The 26,584-nt window shown below is 35.2% G+C and overlaps 1 protein-coding gene and 1 long non-coding RNA gene across 2 annotated transcripts in view; one reads left to right on the top strand and one right to left on the bottom strand.

Moving 5' to 3' along the window:
- Positions 1–41: 41 nt before the first annotated feature.
- Positions 42–26,584, bottom strand: part of LOC105148074 (uncharacterized) — a 66,501-nt gene continuing 39,958 nt past the window's right edge. Inside the window, exons 2-10 of the mRNA XM_011059573.2 lie at positions 12,179–12,520; positions 10,076–10,212; positions 8,484–8,684; positions 7,749–8,092; positions 6,826–7,045; positions 6,250–6,555; positions 5,169–5,765; positions 4,205–4,935; positions 42–4,084 (exon numbers count right to left, since the gene is read on the bottom strand). Of these exons, the coding sequence (XP_011057875.2) occupies positions 3,709–4,084; positions 4,205–4,935; positions 5,169–5,765; positions 6,250–6,555; positions 6,826–7,045; positions 7,749–8,092; positions 8,484–8,684; positions 10,076–10,212; positions 12,179–12,509 (3,243 nt within the window). The 5' untranslated portion in view covers positions 12,510–12,520 and the 3' untranslated portion in view covers positions 42–3,708. The remainder of the gene's footprint in view (positions 4,085–4,204; positions 4,936–5,168; positions 5,766–6,249; positions 6,556–6,825; positions 7,046–7,748; positions 8,093–8,483; positions 8,685–10,075; positions 10,213–12,178; positions 12,521–26,584) is intronic.
- LOC147910480 (uncharacterized) overlaps positions 15,980–26,584 on the top strand; it is a 62,805-nt gene continuing 52,200 nt past the window's right edge. Inside the window, exons 1-2 of the long non-coding RNA XR_015544272.1 lie at positions 15,980–18,366; positions 18,763–18,798. This is a non-coding gene — a long non-coding RNA (uncharacterized LOC147910480). The remainder of the gene's footprint in view (positions 18,367–18,762; positions 18,799–26,584) is intronic.

Genomic DNA, 26,584 nt, shown 5'->3' with positions numbered 1-26,584 from the left:
GAACGATAAATTGATTAATAATGCATTTCCCACGGCTGGTCTGCTGGGTTTCTTTAACGCGATGGTATTTTATTAAAATTATAAACACGGGATTACAATACATCGTGTAACGCGTAATACTTGCTTAGAAACGTCGTTGAATCAAGGCCTCTTTGATTCAAAACTCTTTACCATTCACTTTTTTTTTAGCTACGTATGTGCGAGCCAGTTTGTGCTACGGCATTTTTTTTCCTTTTTTTATGTTATTTTTTTTTTCGTGTACGTTCTTACATACATGCATAATACTATAGTTTCGTAATCGTAGGACGCATTCTCGATTGAGCGCGACGTGGAGTCGAGTCGTCGTACCGTATAAATCCCATGATGACTACACGCTCCACAGTAGATTTTAGATTCATATATCCGTTGGAGAAATTAAACTCGATGTTGATCCGTCTTGGTTACGACAACGATAGGAACGACTTTCGTGGATGCTTTTAAAGGCCGGGTCATATCAACGTCTTGATGCCGGGAAGATACCGGGAAAATAGGTAATATAAATCGTCGTTCCCTTGTGAATAGAAAACGATGCGTCCCACAATGTTTATTACGTCGGTTTCCGTCGTCGAAGGACTTACGCTTTTACTTATTTATAGATAGATTTATCGTGAACTGCGAGAAAACCACCGACTCGAGAATATATAAAAAATTTCGTGGGAAACGCTTCCTCTTTTTTTCTTATTTGACGGAATTTTATATAAAGGGAAAATTGGGGAAAATTTCTTTTCGAAAGTAAGTCGTCACGGTTATCCGTGAAAAGATGACTTCGCTACTTCAGTCTCGACTAGTGATGGATGGTGTGACGCGCTTAAATTAATTTCGAACTTTCGATATGTTAGAGTAAATTTTTAACATGTCTTTAATGTGGCAATCGCGCAGTTAACACATCGAGGAGCTTGGCGGGTGCACAGTTTCGCTTCTGATGCACGCTACGTTTATTCGCTAGTTACATTACTCGTTATCGGATTCCGTGTCTTATAGCGTACAGAACGTTATATACTCGGACAGTTTTTCGTATTCGGGTAGAAAGAGACTTATAAAACTTTATGAATAAATAATAACTGCGGCAGTATTCGTTGGTAGGCGATGTCCTTATGTAATGAATTATTCACGGAGCAATTCATGAGACTGGCGAAAAAATATCTTAACGCGGCCGACATCTCTGCGGAAATTTTCAAATTGTCGCAGAAAGTGTACGTGAGTTTGCAAAAATACCGTATCAAAATATCGCAATTGATTGCTAAAAATTGCAAGTATAACTCGTATTCAATTACTGTTCTTATATAAAATTCTCCAATTAATTGCTGTCTAAAATAATAAAGCTAGAAAATTTTTTCAATTCGAAGTGGATAGAAAAAATTACAAATGTATATAAAAATCGAAGCGCTTCTTACTATGACCATTTTTTACGTTTCTAAAAGATTAAAGGGATGTATATAAAATTTTGCTTCACCCTAATTTGATTACGTCTTCTTAAGTATAATGTAATAACATGTCAAATTCTTATTTTTGTCGACTTATATTGCTTTTCTGGTTAAGTCTGTTTTCAATCAATTTTTACCAAATTTTCTATCAAAGTACATATATTACGTCTGAAAAATCGTGTTCGCATCCAGGACTTGGATTACATCTTTTTGATTCGATCGATGATCTAAAAATTACACGCTTGGCCGCGTTAAGATATCGATGTCGCCAAAGAAGATTGCATTGGAAGGTCGTGATCCATCTTCGACGATGGGTTTTCGAGGATGCGTATATGCGAACGTGAAATTTACGCGAGAGATTTATTTCCGATTGTTGATACGCTTACTTCTATCACAGCATACAGACGTACGTTAGACGTGCTTTACCATACAGTGTCTACAATAGGCTAACGCGTGGAGACTGCGTCCATTTGCTTAACAGGATTAACGGTGTACATGCTCCTGTAGCATTCAATTAATTACGCGTAGACATCTATGTCTCATTCAAGCGCGTATCGATACCGAATCTAGATTATTCAAGTAAATTATCTACGTATATTATTCCATCTTCCATAAATCACTTATAAAGTTCAAAATATCGTAAACTGTAGATAGTATAAAAAAATAATTGTTGGTTCGACGTTGAATGGAATGAGATCGGCGACTCGATCATTGCATTGTAATGCACGAAAATATCATAGTTAAATGAGTTATTTATAATACAATATAATGCGTTATAATATAAGGATAATTGTATCAGATTTGCTAGGTAATATCGAATCAGATCTCAGTAAAGCAATTTGTAAGGTGGAAATCGATTTATATTCAATTATCGAGTTTTTTTTCATAATATTCATTACAGCCAATAATTTGATTCTGATCAAAATGTCACGGTGTTAAATTGCAAATACATGATGATCTTGATATTTAATTAAATCAGAAATAAAAATAAACCAGAAATAAGTTAATACCTTTTAACGGTAAAAAAAAACAGCCCTGTGCAGTCATCTTAATTTGGAACAATGCATCGCAACAACATAGTCCAGCCATAGGTCTAATGAGAAAATTAGATTAGACGGATGTGAAGTGCGTAAGTCCAATAGTAACGATCATCAAGCTAGATCTTGTACAAACGTTAAATCACGCCTCTTTAATCACGACTATTCCTTTTTATCAATTTTTTTCTCCATGATCTCATAAGTGATGTTATAAGTGCGAATTGTCGGAATGTATGCGATCGGGATCAGAAGAGTACAAGCAATGTATACATTCGACCTTTACTGGCACGTCCGCGAATATCATTCGAGTGTCATTCACGGTGTCGTGACTCTTCGCGTATTCTCATGTATGCTTTCCCGTCTATCGCATCGTCATTCATACGTAAGCTATCGTGAAACGCTTCTCTCGCGATAAGTTCGCACCATCGTTCTATTCTCTTTTCCCTCCATCTCGTTACTTTTATCGTCACACTTGTAGACGTTTACGACGTTTGCTCGATAACCGACAGAAAGTGCACTCAACGGAAACAGCGTATCCTACGTCTCTTAAAAGCATTGCGTAAACGCCAATTTCGCCGCTCTTCGTCCACTCGTGCGTATCTTTCGTTTTTTTTTTTTTTCATTTTACTCCTAAATCGTGTGTATCTAAACCTACCATGATACTGCGGTGTTTATCGTAAATGCCATATACACGAGCGTACGAGGTGCGTTACATCAATTTCGCGACTCCTTTCTGAAGGATTAGGCAGGTGTCTCGTGGTATCCATTCTCGCGATAAGCTCGACGGACATACATCATCCACCTCGGTCTAATAAGTCGAATTGCGATCTGCTTATTCAAGGCAAGCCGATCGTTATGATTCGATTAGAGAACTTGACTACGTTTGCCATCAACCAAATGGCTACCTATAAGCACGTCTCGTGCGCTCGCTTCTATGAGCTTCGGATATATTCTACGGGATTTCGTACGATTACTGCGAAAGTATGTATATGTATACGTGTGTATGCGTGTGTACTCATGTATGTGAGTGTGTGTGTGTGTGTTCTGTGTATGCGTGCCTTTGGGATGGGAGTGTTTGGCTGCCGTACACTCCGGTCCGTTACTCAAGGGGGTTGATGGGAAGTGGAGGAGGGGGGCCCAGAGCGAGGTAGGCATTTAAAAATCATGACTATTCACACGGTGGTCTCAATATTGGCGATGGCGTATTGTCAACAAATACTATCCTTCCCGTAATTCTCCAGGTACATTTCCTGGGGTGTGGCTAAGTTGTAACGTCCACTCAGACGGCTCCCGGTCAAGCCGTTGTTGTGATGAGTATGATTCACGTGGAGATGATTGACGTTCAGAGCAACGTTCTTCTTCTTCTTACGCGCCTTGTGCCGGTAGAGGCAATATTTGAGACAACCAGTGGCCAACAGGAGGATTAAGAATATACCGAGGGCACCGGCGCCCACCGCAACGTAGAGCAGCGTCACTCCGAAACGGTACGAGCAATTGGCTTCTTCCTCGTCAAAGCCTGAGGGACAATGACGTACACCATCGCACCATAGGACAGAGCTGATGCATGCCTGGATCTCTGGACATCTAATGACAGAGATAGAGAGAGTTCCAATCAAATAATTTTATTTCGATTAAACTCTGACTTATATATTTCATGATCAATAAGAAAATGATTTTTTTATATATGGAAATTGCATTACGAACCTGTACGGGCAATCTTCCGTGGGCAATATGGCAAACGCATTGGCACCCACATTGGACGCGGTTGGTGAACGTTTGGAGATCGCGATCCATGTGACAGCGTAGAAACCTGGTTCCCGTTGAAGGAATTCCACGACGAAGCTACGAGAGTGCTGCGCCATCGCCACGCTCGCATTCACGGCACTATAATTCCAGCCACCTGAGAAGAAGTCGACGGTCCTGGCCGTGTCGACGCCACCCTCTGGACAGATTACACTGCGTTCTTTTGTATTCGCAGCTGAATAAACAACGATTCTATTCAGGGTCGTGCACTCTTCAACGTTGTCCAAGGTAATGCCGTAACCGGCAGTTCTCAAGTACAGGAAGTTAATACGCGCGTCTTCAGGTTCGATCAACCACGGCTCGTTCACGCATTGCGTCGCGGTGAGATCCTCCGTGTTCGTTAGGATCTCCTCCACTGCAGCCAGGCCGGGGATCACCCGCGGTAAAGGACTCCTGAGGGAAATCTCGCCGCTGGTGCCGCGCAATCGTCGCTCCTCGAGTCTCGTCGAACATCCGTGCTCATTCGATTCCGCGCCCACCGGAACGAAACGATATTCCCCCTCGAAGAAGAAATCTCGATAATCCTGGGTAACATTCATGAGCGTGATGGTAAATCTGACCTCCACTACGTTCGATGTCAGAGTCCGCACGACGATTCTCTCACTCACGTTCGAGCACAGACAATCGCGAACCTAAAATCAGAGGATTACAATGATTACGAAAAGAGAATTACATTATTTTATTTTCGAAGATGTTTGACTAATTAATTACTTAGAAATAAATTTTCCTGATTTTTATATTAATTCTTTTAGGAACTTAGACTCTTAAAATGACTTTTTAATGAGAAAGGGAGAGTGTGGAGATTTAGAAGTTTTTTAATTAAAGGCATTAAAAAAGAAAAAAGATTTTGTTATGTCATACATACCAATTCTACTCCTTGCCAAGGATATTCAGCGACAACAAGATCCGCCATGCCGAATTTTTTAATATCCGCCATGCGTCGGTCGCACGTCCATCGATTTACCAACGGGTCCACGTAAGACGCGCAATTCTTGCCACCGAAGGAGGCCCTGACGAAGGATAGCTCTATCCTGTGATCGGGCTCGGCCTCGAATCTGTACACGCAGCTCAGATTCTGCGCCCCACCGCGACCGTAGAAGAACACGTTCTTCGGTGAGGCGAATTTTCCGGCGTTGGACGATAAGGAGGATGAGGATGATGAAGAAGAAGAGGAGGATGATAAAGACGACGTGGAAGACGTGGATGAAGCCGACGGCACCGAGGCAAACACGTGGTTACACGAGATGGCCTCGTGGACGAACTCGTAGCGCAGCACGAAACTTATTGGATATAACGCGCTTCCTTGGCGCAATATGTGTTCCAGGGTGAGATCGCGCCCGGTCGACACGTAACTCTCCGCAAGGCTACACGGCCGCGTATGACGGCTGCTGTTACGCAGCAGACTGTGGTCGCAGAGTCGCGGTATGTCGTCCTTACAAAACTGTCCCATCAGCGTGACGTTCTGCGAAATTATTAAATATGTATATATATGTATCAGATGAAAAAGAAATGGTATTATCACAAAATATTGCACATGACAAGTATTATAGTATATACGTTACGTATATTATAGGTTTCTTTAATGTTTTATTTAGTATGCGATATTTTTCAAAAATAAGGGAAGAATGTTCAGTCGTATTGATGTAATTTGACAAATTTGTCGCATAATATATATTAATATGCACAGAATTTTTGGTGTTATATTCTCGAATAATTATATCCTTAGAATTCACGGAAGAAATTTTATAATTTCTCTTGCGAGATATTTAGATTATATATTTCTCCTGCTCGTGGAATCAAAGCACTCTTTTCTGAATTTATATTTATATCTATATTACTTTACTAACAAAGTTATTTCAGTAACGAAGTTATATTACTTCAGTAACGAAGCAAGAAAGTTGCTAAGTAACAGACTTTGTAGAGGCGGGATACAATTTGGTACGTACTTTTCGGCTGAAAGTAAGTTTGTCCACTGTGATATCGCCATCCCATATCAGAAGCTTTGCATTGCAATCAGCGGCAGTGTCAATACTCGCAGCAGCTTCCACGCTGGCGGCATAATATTTAACGAACGATAACCAAACGATTTCATTGAGTTTCCCTTGGAAGTGATAACGGCAAGTCGTGTTCGGCGGTAAAGAGTGTTTCGGATTTTCCAGAATGCCCGACGAATTCTCGTCACCGGATATATAAAAATCGCAGTTGTCATTTTCCTTCACAAAACTTCGAGACTTTTCGTCGACAAAGATCACCTATAATAAGTGTGAATGTATATATGTACATATACACATATACATATATATATATATATATATATATACATAAAGAAGCGATCGATATATTGTTGAATATATTTAATTTTAATGTATATATTTAAATTCAATTCTATTACATTTTAATAATCTATCAGTGATATTAAAATAATCACAAATAATTAATTCCACGAATTGCAATTTTCATATTTTTGCTATAAATTTGTAATTGATGTTATGCGAAAAGGTATTATGATATCCGAGCATTACCTGAACCTCGAGTTCAAATCCTGGCAGGAAAGACAGTGGTACTGGATGAAACGGATTGTCGTACGGGGACGTATGAAACTCTAACAACATCGTATTGTGACTGCTGATGATGTCTGGCACCGCATCTCCTCCACACAGCCTTACAAGTACTCGGTCTGAGGTTGAACCTCCGTCATATACTGTTAAATAATCCTGCACGACGTTGCACTGATCCCATACCCTTGAAAAGTGCGAGAATTTTACTTAAAAAAATCTATTTTCTATACGTTATTTACATTTGTGAGTGTCCTCTTTGCATATTTTTGTTTCTCTATCTTTGAAAATTTTTCGTATTCTGAAGAGATATGTTCGCGAAATTATTGACATTAAATTAATTAGATTAATTTCTAAAAAAAGATGTTTTTTAGAATTTACATATTAGGTGTTGGAATTAATTCGTAGCGTTTTTTAATGAAAGAATGTTATTTATTTCACATGAGCATTAAAAAATACATTAATGAAAGTACTTCCCATCACTTGTAAAACGCTACGAATTAATTCCAACACCTAATAATTTTAAATCACGACGCTTTTATAATTTTTTTCTTGAAAACATGAATTAAATTTCAACAATAGAGATCAATAACACATTTATAATTTCTGATCAGAATTTCAAAATAACATTTTAACTTTTTTTTTTTAAAAAAAAAGGTCAAATACAGTAAAAAAAAAACATTTTTTTTGCACAATAAATGTCAATTATTTCGGAAACCTAACTGAAGAAATTTAGCTTGTGTTATCGTGTATTTTCAGCATTCAAAAATCTATAAAAACACCTTGTATGTTTCAAAGTAATTTTTTGCTATGTAAACTAATGATATTAATTCGACATTACACTTTACTGAATATTGATTTGATTAGCATCATTAGCATCAACAATTTACCTTAGCACTCGCTGACTTCTGTCGTATTTCACGACCTGGTCCTTAATGTGTATCTTGTGACTGTTTCGCTGACTAACGGCGAGTAAAGCCCGATGACCCACTGGCGCGCGGTTTTGCTCGACTCGATAGTAGCAAGTGACATTCCTGGGATAAACTCCGGGATAATTTGGCGACTGCAGCCGGCAGGCTCTAGTATCGCATTTGGTAAGGACGCGATCGCAATACGTGCCGTTTACTAGCTCGCCGCGCCATGTGGACATACTACTGTTTCCGTATCTGAGATGCGCCTCGCTTCTTCTCAGGAACTTGTACGACAGCTTGAAGTCGAAGTTGTAGCCGATACCCTGAGACACGGAAAAATTTTTCGAAATTGTGCCGCGATCGTAACACGTCGTCCTTTTTTACTTCAGGTTAAACATTTTCAGTTGGACAATTTTATTCGAAATATCTCGTTGCTGATTGCCTCAGAATTTTTTTACAACCTCTTGTTGAACAATTCGTACAAGTCGATTTTAACTTTAACAAATTTATAATTTAAAATTTGGAGAGATAGCGACATAACAAATATAATGAATGATGTTTTCAATATTTCTCTGACGAGAAAAGGCAACTTTAAATATCGTTATTTAAATTAAAATGCTACCGTAGAACAACTACGACAAAAGTTCTATATTGCCGCGGTGAAATTGCGGAAAATCATATCGCGTATCTCCTTGAGCTGAAACAATTTCTTACCTGCTCTGATAAACGTAGTAAATATAAAGTCAGATTGATGGAAGGAGTTTCGCTGTAATAGACTGTGTAGCCCCACGCGCTGCCACACCATTGTCCTCCCGTTGCAGGACGACCTTCCTCGCGAATAGTCATGAAACCATCTGGACATCCTTCCGACGTAAAGGATAGAAAGCGGCCGACCGTGAAGGTATCAAAAGTTAACTGCAACATGGAGAGAGCCACAGGAGGGAGGAATTATTCTAAAAGTTATGAGTCAGCGAGTATCCGCGTGCGCAACTAGCTAATGGTGTTTTGTTGGAAATAAAACTAAAGATAAAAGTTAGAATACCAGTTATTACGAACTCTTCGCGATAAAAGCAAATATTTCTATAATAACCTCGTTAATTATTTTGCAATGTACACGTTTTTCGTGAAATATGAGAATGAATAAGAGAAGTCACAAGAAGGAAGTTTTACAGCGCGAAAAGTTACGTAACTCCTGTAATATGAAAATACACAATTAGAAAATTTGTGTTAAATTTAACATATTTCACGTGTTCCAAAAGTTTCATTCAAATTTTTGTAAATTTATTATAATTTAATATATATATAAGATGATATGTTAAAAAGTAACACAAATATTATGTAAAAAAGTTAATATAAAGAATATAATACTGACACAATTTGTGTCAAGCAAATTGTGTGAAAGAATATTTTTTTCGTAAAATTAATATGTATTTTACTCATTTATTTTGGAATTTACATTTTAAAATATACATTATTTTTATTTTTGCTTATTCATAAACTGTGTCAATTTTGACACTAAAAAATGTTATTTAACACAACATTGCTAACATTAATATCAAATAATGTAATCGCATTATGTTAAATTAATACTCAAATACGTTAAAAATTCAAAAAATTTTAGCGAGTGGACTGTTTTAATACACACACAAAATATTTTTTATTATGCATATAAAAACGCAACTATTTTATAAATTCTATGATACAAATTTTGTATTTTATTTGTATATGTATATACTATTTGCACAATATTAACGCAATAGCAGATAAGTTGAAAAAAATCTTTTAATTCGTAAATATTAATTTTGGGAAGTGTCGAAGAAAGCTGTTTGAAAGATTCAGAAGCTTTCAAGTATTTTTACGCTGTCATTTTTACGTTTTTATTGTATCCCGAGATATCCGGCCCATCTATTGTGAAAACTTTATGCTCTTGACCGTTTGATTGTACTCCGCTAACAATGTAAATATCGGTTCTATCATTGCGGAGGGACGTAATAATCGATATGTCAATATCAATCAGATCGAAAATATATATCTGAAAATGAAAATATATACTCGGGAACTTACAGTTGAGGATCGGGGATCTGTAGAGTAAGCTTATTTCGCGATGGCGGACGCGGTGTTTACTCAGCGTGGGAGTTGATTTAATTTCGCCAATAAACGCGATAAGAATCGTAAAATCCGGGATATAAATTATTATCCGGGCTCCGACACGACGCGGCCCGCTGTCTGCTCCATGACAGACTCCCCACGCCAACTGGGCACCAGTCAGCATTATTTTCTACAACTACATCATTTCTACGTCCAACCTGAACTAGATCCCCGAGATCGGATCCGGCGGCAGTGAAGTTGAGGTGACACAGGAATGGCAGTCGATCCTCCCTCGGCCTGCGGATCTCCACCCTGTAGGTCCGGCCGACGTCACCGTACAACGTCCGATTGCAAGCTGAAAATGTTTGTTTATTCGTTCAGTTGTTTCCTTTTTTTGTCGTGCAATAATTACGCGGAAAAGTAAATTGCGTCGTATAATCATTTGTTCGTGTTGTTACGTGGTAAAATAATATTCAAGAGAATTTTAACGCCTAACTAAGCGCACGGTATCCTGGCACATCGAAGCGTATAATGTCCGATTGCACGCCGAAATGTTTCCGTCATGCGTTCACAATCACACTGGGAAAATATATTCTAGAATATTTCAATATTCCGTCGTGATTATGCTCATGATACGGGTGGGATAAAATATTATTTGAAACGAAATATTAACTCTCCTAACTACTTTCACGGTTTCGTATATCAAGCCGAACAAAGTCCGATGGTAAGCTGGAATGTTTTTATTGTGCAGTTATTGTGTACGAAAAATGAATTCTGGGGTATAATTATGCTAAATTATGACACGGCATAATAATATATTATTTTATAAAATATAATCTGCTAATTACTTTCTCTCTTTCCCTCTCTCTCTCTCTCTCTCTCTCTCTCTCTCTCTCTCTCTCTCTTTCTCAAACGCAAAGTAATCTGTACATTTAGTTCAACGTTCATAGACATTTATATTTATTCAAACTTAGAGCTCTCACATTTTTATATTTACTTAATACATATATTATGTTGTTATATTGCTATAGCTGTATTTATAATGCAATGTAATATTTAACAAACTAATAGCAGTGTGCAGAAGTAATTCACAAATCCATAAAAATTAGAATAATGTTGATTAATAATGTTGATTAATAACAATGCTGATTAAAAATCTTCTATACAATTGCAATATTTTTTTGTATTCTTATTTCATAACTATTGAAAGTATATAAAGTATACATAATTATTTCATGTAATTAGTTCACATAGGCCTGTGCATATTTTAATATGAATTTGAAATTTTATGAAGGAATTGGATCATGAATGCTATAATAAATTCCTCCTATTATGTTACGTTTCTATTGAAATGTATCGCATAAATTATCGAAAATTAAAAATTCAAAAAGATGAAAATGCAATATTTGTGTAACATAATTATATTTGAGCTTTGCAAATCGATTAAATTTCGTATGAAGTGGTAATTACTATTATACTAATAATGAACGAACAAATTATTTACCTCATTAAATTATTAAATAAAAATTATTTAATTGTGCGTTTGCATGCTAATACAAGCCATATATGTTGAAACAAGTACGATACTAATATTATATGTTCTATGAACGACATATTCTATGAATGAATTTTATATTATTGTACAATTTTGATTTTTATATAAATGGAGCCAAAATAATAACGCACAGTTAAATAATTACTGACTTGGAATATTCTATATCTGCTTGGATGAGCGAAAACTTTGTTCCTGGTTTATATACTCAATAATTCATATTGTTTTGAGTATATAAGATAAATAAACGGTCATACATGAGTGAAAACGATTGCAATTATTTTTTCACTTCGAAATATCGATTCTGTCAATACATTTTTCATTTTATTATCAGGTGTACACTATGGATCTACTACGTTCAGTGTATCTACTGTGAATATTTGATTGTCTGGTTGACAATGATTAATCCGACATTCTGCCCGATAAACAAAAATCTCTTTAATTTTTAGAAACACGAAAATAATAATCCATTGGTTGACATTGATGAACATGGTGATTTACTTTGTACTTTTTTGATTATTATATTATTCAACAATCGTATATAAATCAGATTTGACAAGAGAATTATAACAATAAATTTTTCCAGGAACTGATTGATTGGACTCATTTATTATTTTTTAGATTATGTTCCTAAATACATATAATAATAACAAAAAGTTCCTTCGAGAAGGAAAGGGAGAGAGAGATAGAGACACAGAGATACCTCGTATCGATTTGCCCCGGCGACTTGCTTTGTTCGACGTCTCCGTTCGTTCGCGGAGATACTCACGGGTGCAATATCTCGGCTCGTCAGACTTGTCGTCGCAGTCATTCTCGCCGTCGCAGTACTTGTCCTGCGCGACACAATGACCGGTGGTGCTGCATCGGAACTCGGATGGTCGACAAAGCGACTCGGTGTTGCTGGCTGCGAGCTCTGATGGGCCGGACGTGGACGAGCTCGACGAGGACTCGGGTGACGTCGCGCCGGAGTAAACCGCGTATCCACTCGGGTATCCAGAATAATCCGACGACGAGATGCCAGGGTGGTAACTAGTCGAGCCAGCCTCGATCGAGGCCGCGATCGCGGCTGCGATCAGCAGCAACCGCCGACACACCAACATGCCCCCTCACCCTTAAAAGTAAATTAAATTTCGCAAAGTTGAATAAACTTCATACAGTCATATATGCAAGACAGTGAAGTGAATTCTAATTCTATTTTACCATTTAACTTTTAAGTAAGTAGGTAACCACAGCGTCTCATGCATATAGTTATTCTAAAAATTTTGTTCTGGAAAAGGAAAATGAAAAGTAATATCTGGAAGTCTTAAAGTTTATTACTTCTACCTTCCTCTATTTCATAAATAGTATAAATTCATTATTTTATTTTATATATATTATTAAAAAATATAACTATAATATAAAAATAAAAAATTTTTAGGATGTTTTGAGCTTTCACCTACTTATTTAAAGGTTAATCATAAAACGATTCAACGCAACTAGCGGTAGTCGAAACTAAATTTTTCTGACTTTATATACACAGAAGAACATTCAATTTCTTTCTTATAAAGTACAAGTTTCAGACTCTAACTTATGTTCCATGCATCAAGAAAACTTGAATTCCTTTAGACCATGAGTTTGTTGTCTTGGCCAAGATAATATTAAATCAAATGAGATTGAAAATATTTTGTTAATTCTTTTTTATACCATATTTATATTAATTTATAATAAATTAATAATATTTAATCTATAATAAATAAAGAATTCTATTTTAACTTTATGCATCATAGATTATTTGAAGAGCAGGTTTTAGTTTTATCAATAAATAATGGTGTTAGATATAATACATGAGTACTGGTTTATAATATATCTTGCAAACTTCTAATATTGGTTTGTACTAGATATCCATGGCTTCTCCGATAGTGGCGGTAGTTCCACAAGTTCTTATCTGTACGAAGAGAGTCCATGGACAATGGAGTCCTAAGGGCTTTACAAATTGTCAATAAATGGTAGGAACTATCAGATTCTATCAAGAAAGAGAAAGTTTCTTGTTTAGTTTTCATTCTAAAAAAGAAGATAATCTCCGCATAAAAGAAACAATATGTGTTTTTAGTCCTTCAGCGTTTGCTGCATCGGTACAGCCACTCGCTGCAACGATGCAAGAAGGAGAAACGATACAATTCAAAATCATGAAGAAGTAAATTGATATTGCGGAAGGACCTGGGAAAAGTCTTGGCAAGACCTTGGATATATTCATTGGTTGAGGATATATATTCTCTTAAAAAGAACCGAATAAATAGTCGTAATATTTCATGGCTTGCAGGTGTTGCTCCAGCCTGTTCTTCGTAACATTTTTTAGTGACGGCTCTCTTACACAGCAAAGCCCTCCTCTTTCGTGGTTACATTTTTCTTCCTCCGCGTATGTGCTCCTCTCTTGTTGCTTCATTATTTAGCTTCTATGATATAATTGTATCTTGATATATAAAACGAGTAATATTTTTTTCTCTCCGTCGTACTTAAATATAAATAAGTAAATTTTAATTCTTCGCGTAATTTTACGGAGTTAAATTTGTCAACAATTTAAAAAGTCGATAGTTTTTTTCCGAATATTTCATAAGTACATAAAAGTATCATTTTTTCGAGGATTTTCCTAGTCTCCTATGCAGTCGGCTCAGCGATCAATGATTCACCCGATTGCATGTGAATAAAATGTTCTTTGCTTTATCTCCGGTCCGCTCTTTCTCTGTGTCACAGGGGATGTTGGCGTGGGATGTGCATCATCAACAACATTGGTTCACCCGATTTAAAATCTTCCCTCTTCGTGCTCCATCTCTCTTACAACTGGACCCTTCACTTTTTACGAAACTTTATTCATTCCACTCGAGCCCTTCCTTTCTCAAAGTCATTTTAGTCGTTTACCATCACTCGAATACTATTCGACGATTTGTTACCTCAGAGACACTAACTTGATGCATCCATTCTTTGGAACATTACATGAAAAACGTGCGTTTTAATAAATTCTCACAATAAATGTGTAATAAGAGACAAAGTAACAACACGTATTTGCCATGCCCTTTGATTAGCTTAAGCAAATTTTATTTACTTTGATATGTATTTCAAAACATATAAAATGAATATCGGTTTTAACTCGTTAAGACACCAAATACGACTCGGTAGGTGATTCTCGGTAGGTGGAGTGTTTAGCGAAAGGAGCAGATTATGCTAATTCTATTCAGAAAACTAACTCCTCTTACGTGAATGGACTCGCCGGTGACGCTAGTTCTCAGTACAAATACCGTGGATCTATTAATTCGCACGGCAACTCGCGCGGATCGATCCCGCGCGAGTGTTTGTAACAAAGTTCCACCGTCCTTATCCGCGAAACTTGATAACACAACGTACGCTTAGAAAGCAAATGCGCGACGGCACGGTACGCTCGTGTTATCCTGTCTTTTTAACTCCGCGCGTACAACACCATCCCGTGCAAAACCCATCGACTTTCGGGTGAATAATATCCATGCTAATGCAACGTTGTCGCGAAAACGTCAGCTCTAACGAGCGACACGACATGGCGCGCGCAAGGAACGCGGAATAAAAATCTGATTTTGCCAACAAGCAAGTAAAAGCAAGTAAAAATAGACTCGGACGTTGAGCGACTACGTGGAGACCACCATCGTGACTTGGGACACGGTGGATGGTCGCGCGAGGAGAGTGGAATCCGCAATAAAAGATAACTGGATTCAAGTGCGGAGACTGCGTTGCACGCGCGCGACAGTAAAGGCTCTGTTTATTAAGCAGAGAGGTAACGGAATCTGGGCCAAGCCCACGGGAACATGTAGTGCATGGGCGGGCAACACGGAATATGGTAATTCGCCCGGCGCGGGACCGAACGGGGCTGCGCTCTGCCTCACTTCGCAAATATACACGCGCCGTATACGAGTGTCACTGAAATTGCACGCGCATGAAGCTTACGCTGGTAGCGCGGTCGTACTTGCGGAAAAACAGTTCACGCCGATCAGTTACATTAAATTGCGTCACGTACACGGAATATTGCAAAAATATGTTGTACGCTTCACGTTGCGAATATTAAAAGGTACATGGATACTGTCGTATATCACCGTCAAATAATCTAACAGTTATTCTAGAGATTATATAGTTACAATCGAAAATCTTAATACAAATTTTTATGTTATTATAAGTCTTGAAAAAGTCTTGGTAAAGTTGACTGATAGTTATCATCACATAAAATGTGTTCACACATAATATAACTGTACAGATATGTAGATCTATTATTTATTATTGATTTTATGACCGCTCAGATAGTAATTTTTGTTATTTAATTAAATTTGGCATTTCTTATATGCATGATGATTATGACAAATTGTTAAGAATAAGTAACACCAATAGTCAATTTTATATTATATGTAAATTATATAATATTTAATTAAAATTTCGATCAATTAATTACTTTACTTGAGAAAAATTATTAATTTAGTACACACGATGGTTTTTCGATTTTTTACTGTACGATACTTCATGTTTTGGGAATTTTCATCTCTTTTACAAATATACAAAAATTATTAAGTAATTCTTACATATATTTTAACATCTTTAAAAAGTATTTATAAAATTATATATTTTAAAAAAAAGTGTACAGACAATTATTTAACCAAGTGCTTTTAGTATTCTAAAGAAAAAAACGAGTAGCATACAAATATCCCAATTGTATATACTACTTAAATTTATATTTAAAATAAAAGTTATCTTTATTTTGCATAATCTAATTTGTATTATATAATATAAGAAATTAATTTTTCTTTACTTTGATTAATTTTTTTAACAAAATGGAATACAATAGCATGATTTTTAAATAAAAACAATTATTCACAATTTTATTCTTTAATTTATTAAGATCACAAAATTTTTGCTTTATTAAAACTTTACTATTTTATAATTCAAAATGTAAAAAAATAATAATAATAAACATGTAATAAATGCTTTTCCAAAAATAAAGCTAAATTCTATTCTTTTCAAGCAAATAAATTTAAAATGTCATAATATTTCTTATTTATTGAATTTGATTATGGTTATATATCTTGTAATTTTTCAAATGTTTTATGCATTTAAAAGAACAACAAAATTATAAATGAAATTCTACCTTAAATTTTGACATGAATTATATATCATCTTAAGTGAACTTCACGTCGGTGAATCAAATGAGCGCGAACAAACACAAATAAATAGAATTCGTTAAATGAGCGAACAGTGCCACCGTTAAATATTTGACTGTATTGGATATCGTTACATATTTTATTGAATTTGGCTGTGCGCGATGTTCGGTGCTTGTTTTCGTAACATTCGGCGTTATATTTACACAAAGTTGCCGTGTTGTCATTCGTACTACGAAACTCGAGTGGGCGGGCAACGGACACGATTCCGTATACCGTAACGTTATTATCCTTTGAGACAAACTCGAGGTAGGTATAATGAAGAGATGTATCATTGCTGACCAGTTAGTGATTACTATCTCGCGCAATCAGTCAACTTTTCCTATTAACGAATTATATCAACAACTTTTTATCATTGGTGAATCTAGAAATTTATTAAGGAGGACCGCAAACGAAATTTTTTTAAGGTCAAATATGGAAAGATAAAATTATTTAGATTATTACATTGAAAAAGCATTATCTAAATGTATAATTTATAAAATATTTGATTTTAAATTATATTAACATAAAAATAGAAAAATATAATGAAATTTATGTTTTTTTACATCTAAGAGTTCCTTAAATTAAAATATATTTTTGGATTAATACAAAATTATAGTTAAGTATTTCAGAAATATTTGAAAGTTCATACATATATAACATTTTGCTATTAATATTTTTGAAAAAAGAGACTTCAAAGACAGGACCATAGCTCTCATTAATTAACGAAATCTGTTTGAAATGAATTAAAAAAGAATTAAAAAATATATAGAAACATATTTACATAAATGCATCTTTATATACATGTTATCGTTGAAAGTAATATTTAATTTACATAAAAATTAAAATATGATTTTTAAGAAATAGAAAAAGACTACCTTTTAAATTTGAAAAAAAAATCACAATTTGTGATATAAAAATGAATATTTTGGAACTCTATTCAAATGTTTACGTAGCAATTGACGATAAAATTTATAAATAGTGTTTACATCTCTGCTTTACGCTCAGATTCGAATGTATTATCCCACATCACGCATTCTGAGCTCTTCGCCAATTCGAATGTAATTTGACCGCGATTCTCATCGAGAGACCGCGATATATGCGATCTATTATTAATAATTCGCCAGGATTTGTACATTCGAAATGTATCGCATTTCAACAATGTTGTATATTATGATTGTATATTATTGACAATTGAAATGCGCGTAGTATATCTTTCAAGCGGTTAGCGTTCGATAGGTCGCGTCTCAATTGGTGGTCAATTTGACTCGCTTCGTATTCGCGCGGCAGAGAAGTGAAGTTGCCGACACTGATTATTTTTACGGAAAGTTCACATCCGTGACACGGTCTCGCGTCGCGCGCGGTGACACGATCAGTTTGACTGGTAAATACGATCGTGATTAACCTTGATATTTGTTAAACACACAATGCAAATCCAAAGTTTGTACGGCGATTAAGGGTCTCCAGCGAGATTTGTCCGCTGCGACGATTATACGTGAGTCGTCATGATGGGTGCCGGGCGAATCGTATCTTTTTTCATGGCGTCCTTTCATCGCAATGAAGTACGCCGCGTCACGTGCGGTTAACGTTGAAAGTGTCGTGCGAAGTGCCGCGAGATCGTCGTATTTTCGTGTACGAACAAAGCACGCGCGCGCGTGCGCGCGTTTATAATTAATCGTGTTTTCGCGAGTGAATACCATAAAGGAGCAGCGAGGGAACTGAGAGGAGGAGAGGATCTGGGAAATATCAGATGACAGCGGAACAATCACATGGGGTGAGTAATTTATTATTTATCATACATTATAATTTAGAATTTATTATGCACTATCATATTTGTAATTTATTATTCTATATATTATTTCGATATTTGTATGTTTGATCCCCCCCCCCCCTTCTGCCTCCTCCGTTTATCCTTACATTTGGAGGATTTATGCAAGAATTATAAGCGAAACTTTTTTTATTTGTAAGATTTCGTTAGAATTTACATTTAAAAGAAGAAAGAGTTCTCCTCTCTATTTTAAAATTAAAATTCTATTGTACACTTCGTTGGATATTTTTATGCTTGAAAGATAAATATAATATTGAGTGTGCGCAATAATATTATTCTTTGAAATCATGATATTGATCGCTTTATACGATGTTAAAATTTGAATATTTGTGTGCTTTACAGGTCGCAGTTATAATTCCGCCGCTGCGCATCGTGTTGGTAAGTGCCAAATTATCTTTTATTTCAATCTGAGATAATGGATCTGCAAATATCGCAATATAATGTCTGACAGATCCACAGTCTTAAAATAGATGAGCTGTTGGTTGATAATTTATTATTTAATTATTATCCGTTGATCTATTATTCATACATGTATGCAAACGTATAGAGCTTATAAAATATAGCTTATTATCATTATCGATGCATTATTAGCCGATTAGATCATTTACTGCCGTATTTTGGTATCTTATTATGCATCAGTTTATAATTCCTCGGTAATTAGCGTTTAGTAATTACATAAGTGCTTAAAATTTATATGAAATTTAAACTCGCAGGTAGTGAAAAGAAGATAGTAAATATATTTAACGAAAGAATACGATGAAAAGAGATATGATTAATTTAATATTTAACACGTTTATATGTATAATTGGTTTAAAATTTTTAAATTCACCGTCATTTAGACAAATAATGAAAAGTAGAATGAAAGAAAATACATTACGTGATAAATAAAATATTGATATTTTTAGAATATAAGATTCTTATTTTATTTTTTTTATGGTACTCATATATTCTTCAAAAATCGGATCTAGATGTATTTTAGTTTCTCTTTTTTCTACTTCCTAAATATTATTTTAATTAAGTAAAATTTGAAATTTACGTATGATTTCTCTATAGCTCTCTTTACTGAATTGAATAAATTGATGTAAGAATACATATATTGAAGTTTTTTTAATATCATGCAAGCGTAAATAGAAGAATGACAAAAATTGTTTTAATCATATGACATATTCCAAATAATTAAATTAAATCACGCTATTGTTGATGATATTTATTACTATTATGCACCAATTTTTGCATTAATCTCTTTTATAATTTGTCCATACTTATTGATAATTTTATTGAAGGAAGATAAATTGATTGAATTATTATAGATATATATGTACACGTAACTTAAAATTGAAAGATAAAAATTAGTTCAATAAAAATCATTATCATCTGATTTATATAATAAATCAATAACAATTACGCACTGCATATAATAAATGCACAATATAATAAATGCAATTACGGGTCTAAATATGAAAATTTTACGCGATATTATTGATCGCTTATATGTATAATTCGAAAATTATTATAATTTCCATTCGGATTTTTACGTTCATATTTTTAACTTTTTAATTAATGTTATAATACGCGGTGGGATAAAACTTTTTACGTTTACTTTGTATCTTATGAATCTTGTGAACGAGTCTCTCTCTCTCTCTCTCTCTCTCTCTCTCTCTCTCTCTCTGTGAACGAGTTTTTAAACGTGGATTAAATCTATTTCATTCGAACCTCTTGAAATTATATACATTGCGCTCACGTTGCAACCATCGCAGAAGTTATTTAAACGCTTAGCTCGTCAAAAAAGAATATTTTTACGATCGGGAGATCTCGTTTAGTTGCCCCCCTCGATTACTATAACGTCCGCAGGATCCGCTCTGTGGTACTCTTAAAAATCGGTTCTGACCCTTATCCCACGATAGGCACTGAAAAAGTGGTCTTCCGCCAATCTGGCATGGCGAAGTGGAGGGAAGACCTGTGTTAAATTGCCCGTACTGGCCTGGGAAATTGGGTCGATGCACGAGAAAATCGACTGCAGATTGAGAGAGAAAGAAAGAGAGAGAGAGAGGGGGGGGGGAGGGAGGAAGGGGGAAGAGTGGAAAAGGAATAGAGAATGAAAGAAAGAGAGACGCTTCCAACATCGAGGATCGAGCGACGCTTCTATCGATGCGAAATTGAGGCTGGAAATCGTGGCGCAAGAAGCCGAAGGGGATTCGAAGAGGCGCCGAGAGAGACGAGCAGAGAGAAAGAATAAGAGAGCGAGAGTAACGAAAGTCTAGAGTCGATCGAACGAAAGGGGCGAGATGCCAGCTAGGGATCGACGATTTTCGCGATCGTTCGAATTTTCGTCCATCAAACTGACTGCGTTTCGATGGCTGGCCTCCCTTCGGTCGTTACGCCCAGTGTTTAAAGTCGAAGAAAATTGGCGCGGATCGGGGACGAGCGATTTCAGCGTAACAGCCAAGTAGCAGCACGCTCACGCTCCGATTCTGCTTTATATGCCTCCGTTAACCGGACGCTTGCATCTATTCAATAACGACTCGCGTAATTTAAGTTTTCGCTTAAGCGTGCATATTACGCTCCCGCGAGTTTCTTCGATCTCTCGTCCTGGATTTTCCTCACGCGCACGAATTTCGGTGGATGCGAAACGCTTCCGCGGCGGCGATGCGATGTACCAGTGCAGTATTCGTTCCAACGAGGAATAAATGCATAATAAATGCGCAATGTGCGCAACTAGCGAGATTAACTGTCTATCGCCGAGAAAGATATCGGGGATCATCTTGCAGTCCGAACCGGGGAATCATTTATTAAAATCCAATATAAAATTGTTTTTGTAAAATTGTTCTCCGTTCACTTCTTAATTTTTCAAAATGGTTTAACATACGCTTGGAGATTGCCAGAGTGTAACATAAAATTCACTTTTTTTCTTCTTTTTTTTCTTGCGAAGGCAAACTGAATTGCACGCCAGGAAGTTGCTGGAAGACGGTTGAATTGACAGAAGCAAAGCGTGCGTTTACATGGAAACTAAATTACACAAATTATCATTGAATAGACGTAAATGTTGACGGAGATGCCATATAATTTTGAATCGAGGCGTGAAAAGCGTTCGATCATTCTTGATGAAAACTTATCAAGAGACGTATTAGATAAACGTCAAGTGAGATAGTTGAAACTTTTGGCTAATAAAGTAATGCTTCCCAGTAATAAAAATATCTGATTATTATTTTTAATATTTCTGTAGCTATTATTCGAACATTTTTGTAATTTTTTTGATAATTTTATAATAAAATTAAATTAAACTTACTCTTTTAATGGTTGAAAAATCATTGTATTATCTCATTTATTCCGCGATCTCAATTAGCTCACTTTTGTTAATTAAAAAACGGAAATTATAGTAGAACGTGCACCTCATTTTAATCTATTTTATTCGTGAATGAATTAATTGTACCCCGTTAGACAGAGAAGCCTTTTTTCTCATTTCGAGAAACCAAGTTATTAAAGGTAGCAAAGTTAATTTAAAATATCTAACTATTTTATTGCTGCGTTTTCTATGGCTTCATAAAGAGATAGGAAAATTTTATTTATATGTTCGGATGAGTGTGAAAATTTATATATATCGAAATTTTATTTTGATACATATAAATTTGAAAAGAATGGTTTTACTGATATATCTAAAAATTTAGCTGGATGCAGATCTGAAAATAATTATTTTATTAGACTATCTAAAATTTATATAACATTTTCAAGCGTTGATGCAAAAGCTTTAACATTTTAGCAACCCAGTTTGAGTATTCTACATAATTATTTTGATGGTCCAAATAAAATTATTTTTAGATCTGTAGATAACGTAGATTTAACTAAATTTTTAAATAATTCAACAAAATTGTTTTTTCCATGTACACTTTTATTATGTTTAATAGGCGTAATAAATTTTTTATATAAATTATAATTATATAAAAATTTACATGTTTTACTTTATAACAAAATTTTAATATGAAAAACTTTAATTATTCGCGTGTAATTAATGTAGAAATAAGTACATTAGCGGTAATAATAGAGAGAAGATATAATTGTTTTTTGAAATTGATAGAAAAGAAATATTCATTATCTGTCTTACAGATAATATTATTCGTTTTAAAATATATTTTATAAAATATATTTTTATATATTTTGATTGTTCTAAACATATTTTTGCGTTAAAACACACATACACTTTTACATGTTTCGTACTACGGCACGTTTTGAAAGGTGCGAAAAACGTAAACTCGCGATAAACGAGCGCGACGGATACGACAAAAAGACAGATGAATTTCCAGGCAACCTTCCCTGTTGGAAGAAACAATAGCTCGTCGCTTCGCTTAAATCGCGACCGAAAAATCTCCTTAACCGAGTTCCGAAGAACCCTGCAGAACTTGACGAGCACAACGAACATTGGCGGCGACCAGCCTGTTGCTTTTAACACCTTCGTCGCAACCGCGTTCGACCCGTTTCGTTCCGCTCGAGACAAAGAACCGCGAAGACAACACCTGGCTTTTCCTAGAAAGTGTCTCGTTTTCGCAGTATGTAGTACACGAAAATCAATATCCATTTCTATTCGAAACATCATAACGACTATATCGCGGAGTCTTCCGTTTCAACATCGTCGCTTGTCTTTCCACTTTTGAAGGAAAGACAGAGGTCGCCGAGGTCACTTCCATCCATTGACACAGATATCCGATGGTTATTCTCGGATATCCTTTGGTATTCAAGTGCTTCGTAATATTTAGATTTCAAAACGTTCATCAATTTTCCATTTGTAATAAGATGTGATATGAATATTTGCTACCTTTTTTTAATTTATAATTTTTTAACTATGTCTCCTCCTCTCCTCTTTCTGTTCCTCTCTTCATTTCGCATAAACGTCTAAATATTTTTGAAGTATTGACTTTTTCATTTTGCTTATCTAAAGAAAAAGATTCAGATATAGATAAAATAGTTAGAATGCAGAATATATCTTTCCTTCAGAATATAAAAAATAATATCAATTTGACGTTACACAATTGACGTCTAAAATATGATTTCACACGGTAGCAAATAGTGGCAATAAATATCAAGAACTATGGCTATCGGAGACATGTACTTGTATGAGTGTCCAAGCGATATCCATTGGACATCTGTGTTGTGCCCGACCGCGGTCATCGAAAATCAGCGACCGAACCTTCGATCCGATGGTTTCCATTGAGGCTCATACCTGGTGGTAGGCCGATACGGTCGCGGCCGAGCGGCCAGATCCATTCGATCCGGAATAGTCGGCATTCAGAGCAGGCGGTCTGTCTACTCGGACGCAACGAAGCCCGACCGCATATCTGGTTCTACTACTTTGTCGCGCTAGCTGATCCGCGATCACGGCAGCGTTCGACATTGTGGATACGAAGCGAGTATTCGTGGGCGAGCGTGTCTCAAAAGCGCGTCCGAAATCGCTGTGCCTGCAGAAAAGCATAGAGCGAACAAAAAACTGGTTCCAGTTCGAAGGGTAGACCGTCTAATTTCCGTAAAAACGCTCGCGTCGTCGGAATTTGGCTCGTGTGCGACGATGCCTCATTGTTATCGTGTATCCGTGTAGCAACGGGATTCCGGAACACATCGAGAGATACGTACAAATATCGGTGAACTCTCCCTCTCTCCTGCCTCCTCTCTCGCAGAAATCCTTCAGACGCATAGAGGAAAATGGGGGGAAAAAGAGCAGTTATTTATTTTTCCATAAAAATGTTCCCTCCGGCCTTGCTTGCACGATTACGCTATTGTTACGCGTATAACTACAAAAAAATTCTTTTATATGTTTTTATGAAAGCGATTTACTGATGATTATGCTGATAAAATTTATGATTTGAGTTATGAAACAAAATCGAGTGCAGATATACATATATATTCGAGATAATTTTAAAATTTGTAAAATGCAAAAATTATAAATGCAAATGATAATTATTAAAGCACATGATATTTTTATAAAATGGAACTATACTCTATAAATAAAATATATGTAAAACTCGAATAGATGACATCTATATCTGTCTATATTTAAACTATTAATGAGAGAATCTATATATATATATATAATTTCGACGAATTGGAGCGCGAGCTCTATCATAAATAATTATCATAGTCTCGTTTTTTTTTTTGGAATTATGTAATATATGCTTGTTTTTTTAAATAGAAACATTTTCATATGTACGCAAAGTGTAATTGTTACAAGTCGAATGGTCAGGGAAAAGTGCCAGCAAAAGAAGCGAAAACTGAGAAAATAAGTATCATACCATCGCTATGCGTTGCCAAAAATCTCAAGTTCGCTATCTTTGTGCACCCTGAGAGTAGAATACGTTTCTAAATAAAGTTAGAAAAGTTTTGTAAGTAACATCCATCTTCGTCCACGATAATGAATTTTGGTTTCATGTTTGTCAATGTATACAATAGCACGAAACAGCTTTGATCATTTAACATCGATACGTATAAGCGAGGACTTTTAGCATGTACAAAAATTTATGATCGTTTAATTAATAAATTAAGTACTAAAAAGTTAAATATATATATAAAAACCCAAAAACAGATTATGCGCATTAATACTTCAGAGGAAATGAAAACGTACATTCAATATCCTGCGCTAAAATTGAATTTTATAGAATCTTGATTCTGTCCAGTAATTCCGTTATAATCGCATTCGTAATTTAAATTTTCAAGCGCGCTCGTCTGTTGCGGCGCTTGTGTTTCCAATTCACATCAAAAAATTCACCCAGGTTAAGCGGAATAAACGCTGCGATTGTCTCGTTTATGTCATTTAAATAAAAATTTTCAACCTCTGTCAACGATGAGAATATACCTGTTAAATGGGATATTTTTTTGAAGTCGCGTAATTTTGTAATGTGTTATCGAGTAATGTAACAGGACGTGAAAAACGATTATACATGTAATAAGTTTTATTTTTGCTGAGGCAAAATGTGTTACTACATGTTCTATATTAATAAAAAATTTTGCAATTGAATATTTTTAATATAGTTAATTATTATCAATGCATTGCGCAAAGAGACAGTTTTCTTATAATAACTAGAAATATAGATAAAGCTATTTTCTGATTTAAATTCTCCTGTCAATGTTAATTGCGATTTAAAATTCTTCAAATTTAGTTCTCCTTTGATTATTTTCGTAGAAAAACATAATATTATAAAAAAAAGAAGAGAAAAAATGCATAGAGAAATAAGAACCCTCCTAGTGAAGTTTGTTATCGAATTGCTAACCGATCGACCGGCTGGCAGAACAAATACAAGCAATCCCGGGAAAACAAATAACGACAGTCCCTTTCTTAGTATAGCGTGAGCTGAGTAAGTAAACGGCGAACCGGTGCGACTTGGTATCATCAGGATTTTTATCTACGTACTGTAATTTCTCTCTGGCGTTCATTTCTTGCTGAATATAACACAGCATGAAATAAAGACACGTCTAAAGCGACTTGTCTATATTCAGCTATATGACAGATCGATATGTAACTCGTTTATATTAATTACATTTTATATATAAAAGATTGAGAATGCTATAGATAATCACCAGATTTTTAAATAACGTAAAGAATATCTTGAAAGCTCGATGTGAGAATCGATATCATAATCACTTTTATAATATAATAATAATATTAAAATATCGGATGTTGAATAATTACTATTTCGAACAATGATTATCAATTGTAGAAACTCAATTAGGAACTTTCTATCGTAGAACTATTGCAATAATATTCAACTTCATTACATGAGATGTGCCTTGGATATCATTCTCAATGTTCTACAGAACTACACAATTATGTTAATTAGCAAATTACTTCGTCACAGTTAATTCGAAATAATCTGTATAATATGAGATATATTATTTCATGAAAAAATTTGCTTTTATTACATTTTGCTTTTTTGGGATTTTTATTAAAAAAGTAATTCTTTATACAATAATTATATTTTATAATCATTATATAATTGTACCGTTTCATATATTAAACTTTTATACAAAATCCTCGATGATAATAATAACCACAAATCAATACTCGGCTAAGCTTCAAAAATAAAAAAATGTAGCTTATGTATAATTAATCCTGCGGTTATTAAATTACTTATCCATCGCGAATACTTGATCGAATATTAAACGAATTCCTTTAGAATTTAATCGA

The sequence above is a fragment of the Acromyrmex echinatior genome, chromosome 2 (genome assembly GCF_024713525.1).
Source record: "Acromyrmex echinatior isolate Ae372 chromosome 2, ASM2471352v2, whole genome shotgun sequence".
Classification (NCBI taxonomy): Eukaryota; Metazoa; Arthropoda; class Insecta; order Hymenoptera; family Formicidae; genus Acromyrmex; species Acromyrmex echinatior.
This window is presented reverse-complemented; position numbering and strand designations above follow the sequence as displayed.